We start from the raw sequence: 15,486 nt of genomic DNA on the forward strand, positions 1-15,486 counted from the left end.
TTCATTCAGGTTATTTTTAATGACAAAATGGTTCTCATTTTTCCAATGGAGTGGGAAAAAAGAAAAAAATTTAAAGCAAATGCATCAATACAATACGACTGTTAGACCATCGCAGTCCGAGGGAATTTTCTCAACACCTCCCATTTCCTTTCCTTTCTCATTATTAGGGCATTTAGTTTCACACCTTTAACTCAGCTGAAGTGAAAACATGACCAAACGCCTGCTCTGTGCTTCACAAGCTTTCTCCAACGTCACAAAAGAGCAAAACGACTAACAACAAAAAACAGAAAAGAACAACCAAAGAGTCTGCTTTTAAAAGCTGCACGTACAAAGATAGACAGAAACAAGGATGCCTCACAAAATAACAGTGCAGTGTCTCTGTGGCTGACATGGAGACGACAAAACCGAAAATCAACACTCGAGTCTGGTTACTGGTGGTAGTTCATGGGGTTTTTACAGAGGTACTGGATCCAGAAAGTGTCTTTGTCTTTCATTTATTCACAAATATGTGTTTTGCACTCACACAGACATTCTTCCCTCCTGCCTCACCTTCTTTGTGTTTCCAGAATATGGAGAGAACTAGCCGTGCGTATTTAGCTCAATGCTCATGGCGGTTCATGGCTAACACGATGCCACCGTGAGTAAGCACCAAACAGGAAGAACTGGGGTTTGTTTTTTAGCTCGTATCAACGTGTTCAGTGGAATTACCGAGCACATGGAACATACCGCTGGATGTGCTTGAGAACGTGTAAACAGACATTTTTGGGCAGTTTTACTGTTGTTTCATTGCTGGAACTGTTAGCCATCAGACGCCATTAGCATCAAGTTAAATATATTTGGCTGGTACTTTTGACATGCTGGAGCTAAAGAAGTGATGCAGGAGGAAAATAAACTATTCCTGAGACACATATTTATGAGTACTTGAGAGGCAAAACACACTTTTTAGGTGAAGTATCACTTCACCATATAAAAAAGGTGACAGCGTGCCTGGAGGGGACCTGCAGGGTCAAACATGCTAATTGCACTCATTAGGTAAGAGCTTCAGGTAGCTGCGCATCACTGGATTTTTTTTGATACGTTCACCAGCTGCGTCTTTGAGGAAATGAAGTATTCAAATTCTAATTGTGATGTTCACTTAAGGCTTGGCGAAAACACTGGTCATTCTGTGTTCACCTTTACTTGTTCCAAACAAGTAGCAAGGAACTGCCATTGACCAGAAGTGAATTGATCGCTTCGTTGCCTCATAAGCCTGCAGGACTGAGAAACCTCCTGGAGTGATGGGCAACACGGTAGTTTGTCAAGGAACTTTTTAGACCACAAACATTGTTGGTAAAGGGCTGTCCTCCTGTTCTTAGTGAACAGAGCGCTGGTGACGTGCTGGAAACGCTCAGCTCTCACTGCTGCCACTAGATGTGGCATTTCTCTAGTTGCACGTGCTCTCGCGCAAGATGCAGAGATGCTGAAGTTCTGAACTATGAATGAGATGGGTCCAAATGGCAAACGGACCCCAGTCTGGCCTCAGAGACACACATCAGTTTGAGCTTGGCTGGTCAAGCCTCAGTAGGAGACAACACCCCTCCCTTTAGTCAATTAGAGGCTGCTGGCATCGTCGAAGCAACCCAGGAGTTAACATCCTTCATCTGCAGCTGGATCGAGGTTTTCTGCTCGTCTGTGGAGATTTTGGCAAATGGAGTGTGAGGATGCAGAGCAGAATACTGGAGCAACCTTGACAGAAAAACTCACGTATTTGTCGCTGTCAATAAAAGCAAACTCTCTTCATCTAAAATCCCTGTTCTTAAAGGTTCATTGTGAGTAGATAAATGTGAACTGATGAGTCCAGCCCCCATCAAAGGAGGCAGGAAGTGAGCTGTCAGGACCAAATTAGCTGCATGATATGTTGTAGACAAGCTAGGAGGCTCAACTTACACTGGAAATACAACTTTGACACTGGAACCTCTGTGGACCCCACAACACTGTAACCCTCAATCCAACCACCAGATACTGCTAGTGCACACACTGCGAGGGACACACCTCTCTGTCACCACGCACATCGACACCCTGCTTTCCAGTTTTGCCTCTTTGCAAAATCTTGTAGATTCACAACTGAATATTCCTTCTTTCTGTCAAAGAAAAAAGGTCAAATAAGGTCAGAGGCAGACACTCCCGCAGTGCGGCGCATGAGTGCTTGTGATAAGGGATGGCCATCATCGGTTCTTTATGACAACTTCTCAGTAAATCACTGCTTTAAAATAAATTAGAAAAAGAGACATCATTACCGAAAGAAATAAAAGGAGCGAAACAGCTACTTTCAAAAAAAGGCATGATCACATTTTTCAGTTTCAGTAGCAGACTCTGAATTTGGTCAAACACTTTCGAGTTGAGCTACTCATGTAGGTGGCACAATCTGTGGTCAGTTCAAGAACTGGACAGTCTTCGTTTGTTGATCACATGATCAAAAGGGCACTGGGACAAGGTGGGGAGAACAAGAGTTTGGTTTGATGCTGGGACCCTCCCTAAAAACCCACCCATTCTAAACATCTAAACCAAACCAGGGAACTATGACCTTATTCATACTCTGAAAAGCTTATACAAATGAGTGAAGGATATATAGGGGAGGGGGAGGGGGAGGGGGGTGTCTAAAGTCAAGGGAAGGGAGGTGGGATGGGGTGGGGGTTTACTCCTGAGAACATGTCATATCTCAGGGACAAGGGGAAGCAGGCGGGACAGGGGAGGGAGAGATGGGCGTTCTTCTCATGACAGCAAAACATTCTCCGACAACTCGTGGCCACTTCTCAGGCACTTTTCTTCAGTTTGGGGCTCAGAAGGAGCTGGCGGGGGGGGTGGTCAACCTCTTCCCGATGTAGACTCTGGTGAGGAGAGGGGACGCAGGGCAGGACATCAGTTACACATCTGCATCACCATAAAACGATGCATACAACTGCTGGTTTCTGAGCAACACAAAACTACAGTATCTTTAGAAGGAACACACCGACTTTTTTAGTAAATATGCTTATTGTTCACTCTGACAGCCAGACCACAGCCTCCGGGAGAGCTAGCAGTTCCCATCCACTACCGTTCACTGCGCTAAGCTAACTAGCAGTCAGCTGGTCTCTGTGGGTCTCAGCTCCCTACTGCAGCACAGAGGAAGGTATCCATCTTCTTGCCTGACTCTGGGAGGATGGATAAAAAGTGTATTTCTTAAAAAAGTTGGTGTGTGTTCTGTTAAGCCTTGGCTCCATTTCTATGCTGATGGTTGAAAATAATGAGTAGGGAGAGAAATGACGGATGTGGCCAACCCTGTGCAAGAGTGAGTGTTTGCACCACCCTGTCTGTAGCAGGTCTCCCTGCAACAGTGGAAAAGTGCAGTTCTCAATGTGCGGTTTCTTCCTGTTTGTGGGGCAGTGGTCCTCCTGGTCAGAGGGCCGGCGCTGACTGCAGCCTGCCCTGGTCCCTGAGTGCAGCACACAGTGTGGCGTGTTCTTTCAGAAACATTGTTCACTCTTTTGAATCTTTTAAACACTAATCTAAGTGCGGCCTCTCTCCCCTGGGTGTTCCTTCCTGTGAGATTCCAGAGTGAGACTTCTCCCTGAGCAACACTTCCGTGACATGTTTGACACACGTCCCTCTCTGGTGGGATCCTCTCCAGACACCTGAGAACAATCTTCCAGTGGCTAAAACGAGCTCTTGCTGCTTTGACAGGTTTGCTGTTGCATCACAGGGTTCTCACTCAGTGTTGGGCTGACTCCAATCATTTTTGTCCCAGTGAAACAGATAAATAAATGAAATAAATATGATCCGGGTTTATAAACACGGATAACATGAGGGTGGACAAACTCTTGACACACAAGAAGAGAGCTGGTGATGGTAATAAAGCAAACGCACCAGTCCAACCATGAATGGGGGGCAGGACGTTATCCTGTGACTATCAAGAACACATTTATGAGGAGATGTATACTCAGCTTTGAGAGTGTCACACGCTGAGTGCATCCCTTTGATACTACCTCGTACTGAAAGATGTCTGCCTGTTCTTTTCTCATGTTCAGTGCCTGGGGAGCAAATCTCCAAATGTGACTTACATGCGGTGGAACTGCTAAACCTGCCACCTACTGCTTTCACATCAGAGGCTCAGTGCATGCACAGTCTGATTAGTAGATGGTGGTGGCCACCTCATTAAGCTACAATTTACCAATACACACAAAGAAGACAGAGCACTTAGTTTATACTGTGATCCAGAGTAGAGAAGAGCTGTTCCAATGCACATAGACAAAGGAGTCCATCTTTTTATGGCTATTTTGATTATTTTGGGGTCCGTCATTCGTCATGGTACAGTAGCTTTGACATCTGCCGACCGTACGCCGGTACACATTAACGGTGCAGAGACCACCTTTTAAGCGGATCCTACAGGATACACTTGTTTTCACACTCACCACATTCCAGTATTGAAGCTACAGTACCATTCACGACCGAAACAGATCTATAAACACTTTGCATCTCGACATACAATCAGTAACTTGACCACAACCATCATTAAAATCAAATAAATGTAAAGCAAAAGAAGAAATAACACTGGCATCTGACGAGAATTACGTGCGATTCTCCAGTAATCAAACATTCGGCCCATCTGAGTTAACGGCTTAGTTGTGAATGACTGTGCTGGAGTTCAGAGGTCAGAGCATCAGGACTTTTAATCTTATTCCTCCAAAAAGACGTGTGCTGGGATTATCTGTGTTAGTGAATGACACCACATGATGCTGCTGTCCCGGGCGTCACTGCAGTGACCTTATCTGATCATCTTATCACTCAGACACTGAGATCCCCCGGCTGTGACACAGCATGCAGCCTCTCAGTCAGCAGCGGCTTTGCTAGCATTAGAGGACCCTGCTGGCACACAGCTCCCCCTGCTGGGGAGTCCAAATGATCACATTAAGAAGACTAATGAAATAACACTTCAAGATTATAAACCGTTAAAAAGTCTGAAAATATAAGAATGTGAAGAGCCTGTCACAAGGGCTTATAAACCTGAGTTTAAATGGCTCACGCTAAAACAAAACATACGGGAGACGAAATTATCAGCACTTCAGTTTTGGTTGCAGTGAACACTTGACTTTCAATGCTGGCTGGAATGTCATTTTGTGGTGAAACAAACGGTACTTGTAATTTGTTTGGAATGCAGATGTAGATTAACCACAGACCTCAAAAGTGACACAGCAAGACTGGCTGTTAACTGATGGAGGGGGAACAAAACTAACAGGGTTCTTTGTGTCATGAAACCTCTCTTTTCACGTGTCTTACCCCAGGCCCAGAGCCAGGATGTGTGATAGTAGCAGCGATGGGATGAAGACTTTGAGGAACTCAGCAGAGAAGATGCCTCCTTTCTTCATGGCGCCGGTCTTCCTCATGCTGAGTGTCACTGAGCGTCGAGGGTGACAGAAATGAAACTCCCTGCAAAAGAAACCACAGATCTTCAGGTGTGGCATGCTGTGCTGGATCAGGATTGATCATCACGCACAGAACTCACACTGACAGAAGGGGTTTCATAGATTGCCTGCGAGATGCATAGCTTGTTCTGACAAGATGAAGTCAGGCTCACAGCGAAAGGTAACCTCTCTAAAAATGGAAACATTCTCTTGTTTAAATGTAGATGAATCTGCTTTTCAAGAGCAGAGTTTCTAGCTCCCATACCCGGACATCCTTCCATATCAGACAGGCTAAGAACTTTGGGTGGAATTTGATTTGAACCTTGAAAAGTAGGGGTGCAATAACAAACATGAAGCATTAAACTGATCTACTAAACTCTTATCTCTTTTGATTTATAGTTGTTCGATCAAGATTGATTCTCATTTCATTTGGCCACACAACATTTGTGTGACACAGTGAACAAACCCACTGCTTCATTAGGGTCAGAAAGAATCTTTGCTATGCTGCTAAAAGCTGAAGACTGTCACACACACACACACACACACACACACACACACACACACACAGACAATTTAATATCAGATTCTGATTGAAAGTTACAAAGACATACAAACAAACCCTAAAGGTTTTTGGGGCATAAATTAGCAAACAGGCAAAGAGGATCAAGAAAAGTTGGTTTCATCTGATTTCGCAGCATCTCAGAATGGAATTATAACGGATTAAAATGAGTCTTTTCTTTGTGTTGTGTTCACATATTGAATTTCATGTCATATTATTAAAACGGAAAACGCCAGTCCAGACTGGCGTACCAAGATGAACCACTAGGTGCCACAGTTCACATGGCAGCAGAGATGCTCCCTCAGAGGAGACAGATGGTGAAACCGACTGCTGCACCTGAAGTAATTCACAATTGTCCTGAGACCACCTCTGCCAGGCCTCATCTCCTTCTATGTAGCACACAAACACAGCCATCTGCCCCTCCCTCTGCTGAAACAGATCTCCTTCATGCTGCTCTGGCAAGAAGCAGCTCAAGTCTATCAGACAGACTCGGGGTGTCTGCTCATAAACAAACCAAATATCTATGTGTTGTTATACTGTTTATTGGTAATTCAATTCCAGGTGGATTTAACACCACAACTTTGTTGCCCCGGATTAATGATGGGGGGGCGACTTTCCAATTTGCAAGAACAGATCATGATGGCAAAAGCTGGCAACATGAAATGAACCTGGTTTAAAGACCGGCCCGAGACTGACCTGGAAAACAGGGAAATAGACCCAACTTTGTCATGAATAATTGGGAAAAATAATTACAACGAGCAAACATACTCGGGTCTTCGCCCCGGAGTACCTCCAGGCTCAGGCCCGAACAACATCTACATTTCAATCAAGTCCACAGTTAACATGAGACTCTGGGTTCAAGGCTGATGAAGCACATCATTCATCATTAAGTCTTCATCAGGGGCATCAGGTTTATGGGTCGGAGCAGCAACCCTAACGATTAACCACTTCATCAGGACCCGCAAGCAGCTGTGTGGGGCCTGTCGCCATGGAGACACTGTACTGATGTTTACACTTACTTAGGGGGAATGTTTTCTGGTCGACTAGACCAGTCAGCAACCCAATCTGCGTCCTTCATCAGGATGTCCATGTCCCTCTCCTTGTCCAAGACGTCCTCTTCAGACTGAAGACAGAACGACAAAGACACCATTGAACAAACTCGGCTTTGAGGAAACTCCTGGGAAGATCGGGATTATTCTTTCAGGATTTAGGTCTGCAGCATCGACACGGACGTATCTGTTAGCATACATAAAGACCTGTCTCCTGAGACTTGGCTGTCTGATCAAAGCTGAATGTCACTGGTGGCAACACTGGGATCTACACTAGGTGTGGCAGCCAGCTGGCTGAAAACACATGGCGGGCAGCAGTTGCGGCTTTCATGTGGATGCGCCGCTTCAGGGCTGAGGCCTGAGGTTGCCGTAGCAACACACTGACGAAGCTGTGAACGCAGCCTTGGAATTCTTACTTGACTGTCTCTTCTGCCAGTCACGTCCACATCGAAGATGATCTGTCCGTCGTCCTGGGGACTGTGGGGCCGCGGAGGGCTGTGGGCGAAAACCAACGAATCAGAAAACTCGTTAGGAGTGAGGCCATTAATTCAAGATTATTCATGAACTATGACACTGGCAAAATCTCATCTGAGAGTTACTAGGTATTACATCATGGAGAATACTTATTTCCTATTGGCTGGCATAGGCCTGGGCGCTAAGAGGACAGGAAGAGCTCCTGTCAGGGTTCATTCACATTCGTACAACTACATCTCCACACCTTTGAGGAAAATGTTCATGACCACAGAACAAACAGAAACCCATATCAAAATCTACCAACCATCCATTGTCTATACCCCGTATCCATTAAGGGTGGGAGGGGCTGGAGCCTATCATCCCAGCTGACACTGGGTGAGAGGCGGGGTTCATCCTGGTCAGGTCACCACTATTCAAAGGGGACTGTTCTCAAATCGATCCGAACTCCAAATATTCAAATATTCAAGTAGTTGCGAAGCACTGATTTTACCAAATTTTGCTGGCTTTATTTTTCAAAGGCTTTCCAAAGACTTGAATTACCAAATATTCAAATTCCATGGTTCTTCTGGGCTCATCATGACCGTATGAACGCTGTCCAGTCCATCAAGCACACACCTGTCAGCCAGCAGGCCGTGACATGAACGTTCTCATACTAAGAAAATGTCTCCGGATTTTGGAGTTGAGTTCTCCGGAAATGTTACAAGGACCTTGGAGGGGTTATGAAAGCACCTCTTGTTTGTGTAAAAGTGTTTGTGTATTTTCAATATTGTTGAAATATTGCCTTGATAAAGCTGCTTTTTTGTCCTACTGTTATTATGACATTATACAATTAAAGAAGATCAATAATTGATTGAAAGGAAGCCTTTGACCATCAGATATCCCTCAGGCATCAGCTCACCCAGCCTTGATACATCAACTGGGCATTTGATCCTGTTTTGGGAAATATTACAGACTTAAAAAAAAAAAAAAAGTTTTATGTGAGTTTACACAACTTATACGGAGTGGAATATATTGGAAGGACAAGATTCTCATAGTTATGTACGTAAATGGACAACAGGCTTGTTCTAAACAAGTTAACAGGAGTGTTTGTGCTCCGGCTTCTTTCGGAGGAGCCTGAGGATGAATTGGTCTTGGCTCAAATACTCCCAAACATCCTCAGGTGACTCACTGACAGCTGATAAACTCTGCCTTACACGGGCCTCAGGGATTACACACGAGCACATGACGCGGCTGTGAGAGTTTTCTAGCTTGGTTAATAACACAGAGGGCACAGTGTGAAAGAGCACGTCGTTTTATTTGTGAAAGCCAACTAAGTTCCAGAGCAGATGTCAAGTCAGCGTCTTGAGAGTTGACTCAAGAGAACACAAGTAAGAAACCAACACTCAATAATAATTTTCAGGGGTTGTAAACAAAACACAACATCTGTTGAAGCCCTCTTCTGATGAGGTTTTAGGTCACACATGGGAGCTTTAATTGATTGATTTCCTGATGTTCTCTCTCTGTCAGCGAGGGCAAACAACAACCATGTGACCGTGTGTCTCTAGTGAGAATTCTTCACTGTAGGACTGCAACTTATAAAGGCAAGGCAAGGCAATTTTATTTGTAGAGCCCGTTTTCACAAACAGTTTGTCTCAAAGGGCTTTACATGGCGTCATAACAACATCCTCTGCCCTTAGACCCTCACATCGACTGAGGAAAAACTCCATAAAGAAGTTTAAAAAAAACATATTCTATTGTTGGTAGCCATTATCAAGGGTCAGCTCGGCGTAGGTGTTAGCAGCTCCAGTGGACACCACGGGCGTGCAGTACGGCCCAGGCTGAGACTTCCCACGAGAGCTTTAGTCTGAATCAAATTGAAATCAAAAGATGTGGCTTGTTTTCTATTTATCTTGGTTTAGTTCTTACAGTTCTTTGTACTTGGCAAAAAATGTAGCACTGGAGACAGCAAAGTCTTTGGCCAGGAGCGATGGCTCACATCAGATTTTTGCAGTCCAAGTCAGCCTTCCCTTGTTTTCATCTAAAGAAATGCCACACACAGACAGCTCATAATCGTATGTTTTGCTTTGCTTCTTGCAGCCGGGCCAGATCAGGGTCAGATTGTGCTCTTGGTGCAATCGAACCTCAATAGGAAACAAGCAGGTCAAAGGCCAGGTTCGGATGCAGAGGAGGACTTTAGGACTCGTGACCACTACCTGTCACAGGACGAGTTGCTGCGGCTCGACTCATGCTGGGCATCCAACAAGATCTTCTCCATGTCACCGTTATGGATTGAGGATGAGGACGGGACGTGTTCCAGACCCCCCACCATGGCCTCTTCTTCCTCCACCTGGGGGAGTGGCAGCAGGCCCGGCGCTGGTCCAGATATGGAGGATGACTGGGCCGACCCGGCTGCACCTCTGTTCATCTCCAACTCCACCCAGGACCCTGGGGTAGAAGAGAGAAATCCCATATACTTCCTTATTCAACTCACCGATGTGATTTTAACCTGATTAATTAATAAGAGCTTGATTCTTTTTATGCCTCCATACCAGTGAATGCTGTGGAATTGTGCTTTGTCCATCCAAACCACCTCATTTTGGCTAACATGATACCCCTGGAACGGTTTGCGGGACATTCTTCAATTTTGGCTCACACTCAAGAATGAAATGAAAAGATTTTGATGGTCAAAGGTCACTAGTCAGGTTTCTAATGAATTTGCGAATTTTAACCAAATTTTCAGCAATTCTGAAAAAAAAAAGCAATTTGTAGTTTAAAGAAAGTTGAAGGTAAATTCATGGAGGATGCATGGTTACGGAAGAACTCGGAAAAACTTTGGGCTTCTGTGTTTTGTGGATTTCCGACAGCTCACTTGACACAGAGTGTGAGGTGGTAAGAATGTTTCTACCCTCGTGGTTCTCTCCCCAGATCGGCCACTCACTTGTGCCTCAACAACAAGTGAAACAGCCACATTACGGCACTAATATGAGCGTCTTTTTATCATATGAGCGGAGGGTTTGGTTGAAGCAACACTGGAGAAGCCTGAGCAACAGAAATGTTTTCACGCGGGAGCCAAAGTAAAAGGAGGGGATGAGAGGGAAAGTAGAGCTGACAAAATAATATTTTGACCCCGAGCTGAGAAGGACACCTCGATGGACAGCCTGAGACTGCCAGTCAAACAAGCTCAGTAGTAAAGCTCTATTTACTGCTGTGTGATGAAAGGGCAGTAAATGCCTGTCTGTGGTTTCTTGTGGACCTTGGATGTGATATATGATGCTCCCTCTGCTTGTACGTGAGCTCTGGCACGGACTGACAGCTGAGGAGGCGCAGCATACATGAGCTGCTCTACAAATATAGAGGAGGGGCAAGCCAGTGCAAGGGTTTGGAGGATGGCGAAAACACTCCCTCATGTCCATCTTCTTGCAGCTCTGGAACACGTCCTCCTTCTGTCTTCACCGACATAAAAGAAGAAGACTCCTACACAGGTCACGTGACCCTGTTACAGTAAGTAAACACCGTGTTCACTTTCAGGCGACCGAATTTCACATTTTAGGCACAAAGCCAGTTATACAAACTAACTGAACCTCCCTCCCCCCTAAGATGGCCTCGACTCAGCAACGACTGTCATCCTGCGGATTATACAGAGGACTACGAGCCAAGCTGCTGTCGACGGCCTATTGTGTCTGCTCGGTGCTTTAAACCATGTTGCCATGGTGCTGACGCTTACGAACATTCTGGTCACTCACCCATTATCAGCTGTTGGGTCGGTTGAGAGAAAGCACACATGATGTGGGCTTTTTGATGTACTGATGCTGAGGCTTAGACAGGAGGCCAGGAGGGCTGAGGCTGCCTCTCGCCTGAAGATCCCAAGTATTAGATAAAAATGTTTATGACACCAGAGTCGGAGCTCCAGGAAGTGACAGGAATAACAGAACATCTCAGATAACACAGCACACAGCCGGGCCAGCCTCTCTGCCTGATAACAGCTTGGTCTTATTGTCCGTCCTGCTGCTGTCACAGCGTGAACACCACAACTGACCAGTCCCAACCTCAGATGAGAATAGAGCAACTTCAGGACAGCATTAAGGAAGTCAAGCCATTCAAATACAAAAGGATATATATATATATATATATATATATATATATATATATATATATATATATATATATATATATATACACACACACACATACACACACACACACACACACAAAACATAAATCTTGAAAGGGATTCCATGAAATGATGTGTTTGACTAAGTCACTTATCCTGCCAGCTTGGGATCCTCTGATGACCCGGTCGCCTGAGGTCTTGAGTGACTCGAATATCCAGCGCAGCTCTAACAGAGAATCTGAGATTGTGTCCCGGTTTGAAAGTAATACTTCATCCACAAAGCGATTTTTTGTTGTTTGTTGTTGTCTTTCAAATGCTCACAAATAGGTGCCTTGTGCTCACACAGGTGTTCTTTTGCTGCTGAGTTGCGGTTTTGTGAATCCAGAACGTAAAAATCCAGCCAAATAACCGTTTCTGTGCTAACGAGAATGAGTGGCAAACTGCAAGGGTTATGGTTTCTTTCTGGCTCACACGTAAGTGTTTATAGGTAAGTGAGCATGTAGCTGGATAAAGGAGATGTGGCTGATAGTGGACAACTCACACAGTTGTAAACAGACATTCAGGCAGTTCTGTTGTTGGAGTTGGCGGCCTGGAGCACCATAAGCCACAAGTTAAATATACAGGGCTGACTTTCTTCTAGCATCATAAAGAAGTGATAAAGTAGTGAAAATAGCTTTTTGTAAGCTAAAGACACATATTTGTGAATACCTGAAAGGCAAAATACACTTCTTGAGTGAAGCAGGGCTTTAGAAGACGTGCTGTACCTCTGAGGTAAATCGGTAAAATCTTAAAATAATTTCTAAAATTAACCGGTGACCAGAAGTTTGAAAGTTTGGAAAAGGAGGAGGGTTGAGCCTGGCACTTGGCCCTTTTCTATCAAAAATAACCATTAAAAAAAATTCCATTGCTGCAGAAGTGTGGTCAAGGGAGAGGCACATGACCAAGAGCTCCATCCAGCCTGTAGCTCAGGAGCAGTGTCAGGTATTAATCTGACTCGCTACGTCTCAGTGCACCAATAAAATCTGCTGTGCACAATCATGCAAAAACAAATTAAAGAGGCGCCTGCTTTGTTTCAGCTGGGATTCACACCAGAAGGTTCTGATCTAACCCCCGCACAATATATACTCTTATAATGAAACTGTTGTGGCTGGCGAGATGGTGTATTTCGTTCCAGAGGAATAAAAGACAACCCCACCAACAGTAACAGAGCACAGAGAATTATACAAAAACTGTAAAAAGTTGCCATTTGCAAGGGGAACAGCTTATTTTTCATAAACCAGTCAACCGGTTTGAACACATTTACCATTTGAAATGTCACAACGTACCACAGAGGGGAGACTAACTTTCACGGTGAACCACATCTCATGTAAACTGGAGCGAACCGGCTTTTTGTGAATTTGTTTCCTCCTACAACCTCTCGAACTGTGACCTGATGTCTTCATGCTAGACGGCTGCTGATCTCTGGCTGTGGCGGCAGGATCATGCATGTATGTTGGTGGTACTGTTGCATGGATGTCAAGATGCTTTTACAGTCTAAATAAACGAAAAAAGATCAGCAGATTAATCAGTTCCTGGGCTGCGCAATCAATTGAGAGTGCAAAATGGCTTACTGCAATTTTTAAGTGGCAGGAAGGTCCAATATTTGTTAAAAGCTGTGAATGTTTGTCAGAACATCGTTTCAATTTCATTTTAAATTCATCACCACAGAGATCAGTCTGTAAATCATATTCTGTAGATTTCCCAAGTCCTCTTTGTGTGACAGATCGACACAAATGACACATTATAATCAATTCAGTGGGGCGTTCGATGACAATAATACAAACATGTAAAATTAGCATTCCCTCCAATACAAAAAAATCCCATTGCACTATCACTCAAAATAATCTCAATTAGACATTTAAAAAAAACAAACAAACTCGCAGCCCAAGTTAATGAGTATAATTTTTAGTTGGAGCCCAACTTTTAACAAAATAAAAGCATGTAATCCTCCTGAAATGTTTGCAGCCTTTCTCAGTCTCCTAAATATTAAAAATAAAGAACTACAAAGTCAAATTTCTAAAATAATCAAGACATCTGCATCAGGCTTGGACATGACAACTGACACCCGCGATAAAACTAATGCTGCCATACAGCCCAACACTGCTGACAACTGAATACACATGGCAGCCATAAACCAGGGTGGAAATTTATCACCAACCACCAGTGAAAAGCTAGCAACTGGCATGCTCCAGTGGCCGTTTCTAAAGAGGAAAATAATCATTCACTGGGTATCCTCTCCTGCTCAAAAAAAAGGGACTGGAAAGTTGGAGCCCAGATTAGGACTTTTGCTCAACCTCAATGTTCCTGAAACACTCCCACCTTCCTCACGTCCCAACCGTCTGCCCCCTCTCACCTACGCCATTAATAGCATGCCAAGTCATGGCTCTCCGCGGCGTGGCAAAACTAAACCACCGAAGTTCTTCTGCTGCTTAGTCAGTGGAGCACTTTATTAAACACTCCTCTGTTGACGTCACGTCCAGATACTTCAACAACCTAAATTGTGCTCTGTGCTCCTCTTCGTCATATCTTTTTTTTTTTTTAACCTACTACTTTTTATCTTGGGGATTCATTTTTCAGCTGTATCTGTTAAAGCATTTAGTAAAACAAAACTGTAGTATAAATAGTGCATTACTATCATTAGCAAATTCAATACAACAGGATCCAATAAATAAAAGGAGAACACAAACAGCAGGATGCGGTGAATATTCCGTGAAAACATTCTATTTCCCAAGGGCGAACTGGGATGGATTTCTTCTTGTTGTTAATGACCCGCATGGCAATGGCGGGGGTGATTATAACCAGTAAATGTAATCATTTATTCTCGTTGAAAATGACTGGTGAGAACCGAGATGGATGAAGGTTTTCGTTTCAGCGAGTCTTCGGCCCTTGTCCCCGTTTTAGCGATCTGACTATTGTACCTTGCCCTGTTGACAAAGCTTGAGCCCGCCCCGCCCCGCCGCTGATTGGCCAATTCCGCTGTCACTCGAGGTTGTCGAAACGCCACTGGCTAAAAAAATGTCAATAGGCACGCGGAACATAGCGTTCTCAACTCCTCCCCACACAATGTAGCTTCGCAGCGCGGAAAAAAAAAAGATAAATTGACGGAATAAACTACCTCCGGTGAGGAAAACAATGAAACGAACAAGTTATTAATACACAAACGCGTCCCAGCAGCGAGCTAAACCAGCGGCCGGTTCTAACGGCTGGGCAGGTCTGTGGCATCTCGCTTACCGTTCAGCCCGGAGTCTCCGTTGTTCTCTGTGGAGGCAGCGTTAGCAGCGTCGGACATCGTCGTGGCGAGTGAGCAGGGTGGGTTGCATAAAAGGTTTATATCAAAACGCGCGCTGCTCTTTTTCTATACATTCAGACGTACGAGGGTGAGACCGAGCACTGTCGCCTTGTGGCTGGCCACGCTAAAGCACCGCCGCCGTTTGTTTTTGTCCGTCAGCTGGTCTGGAAGCAGCAGCAGCAGCAGCAGCCGCGAGCCGTTCAGACCTTCCTGGAGCTGGGTGATGACGTCAGACCCCACTGTCAATAACAAAACAAGAGCGAGGGAGTGGAATTACGTAACGAGCTACTTTAAAAAAAACACACATTTACATCGGTTTTTTAAAATAAAAATTAAAAAAAATAAAAAGTTGAACGGTGTTGTAAAAAAGGTGTTGGCTCAGGGAGGCTGAAGCCCATGAAGTAGGAGGCGTGCATGGACTCACGTACACGGCCCACGCCTGTCTAGCCTGGACCAAATAAACACCAGCTGATTTCTATAACTCAGTCCACCACAGGCTCCTCTGCATCAGCGACATCTACTGCCTATTCATAGAGGATATAGGTGGTCTGACAGCCCATGAAGCAACC

General features: G+C 44.7%; 1 protein-coding gene across 1 annotated transcript; it reads right to left on the reverse strand.

Moving 5' to 3' along the window:
* Positions 1 to 15,151, reverse strand: bnip3lb (BCL2 interacting protein 3 like b). The gene is made up of 6 exons (XM_086188515.1): positions 14,860 to 15,151; positions 9,692 to 9,923; positions 7,442 to 7,520; positions 6,996 to 7,099; positions 5,293 to 5,442; positions 1 to 2,867 (listed from the first exon to the last, which is right to left on the reverse strand). The coding sequence occupies exons 1-6, from the start codon at positions 14,915 to 14,917 to the stop codon at positions 2,819 to 2,821; spliced, it is 672 nt and encodes a 223-aa protein (XP_086044641.1). The 5' UTR covers positions 14,918 to 15,151; the 3' UTR covers positions 1 to 2,818.
* Positions 15,152 to 15,486: the final 335 nt, after the last annotated feature.

The sequence above is a fragment of the Aulostomus chinensis genome, chromosome 19, assembly GCF_037954235.1.
Source record: "Aulostomus chinensis isolate RoL2024-O1b breed Wild chromosome 19, RoL_Achi_v1.0, whole genome shotgun sequence".
Taxonomy (NCBI): domain Eukaryota; kingdom Metazoa; phylum Chordata; class Actinopteri; order Syngnathiformes; family Aulostomidae; genus Aulostomus; species Aulostomus chinensis.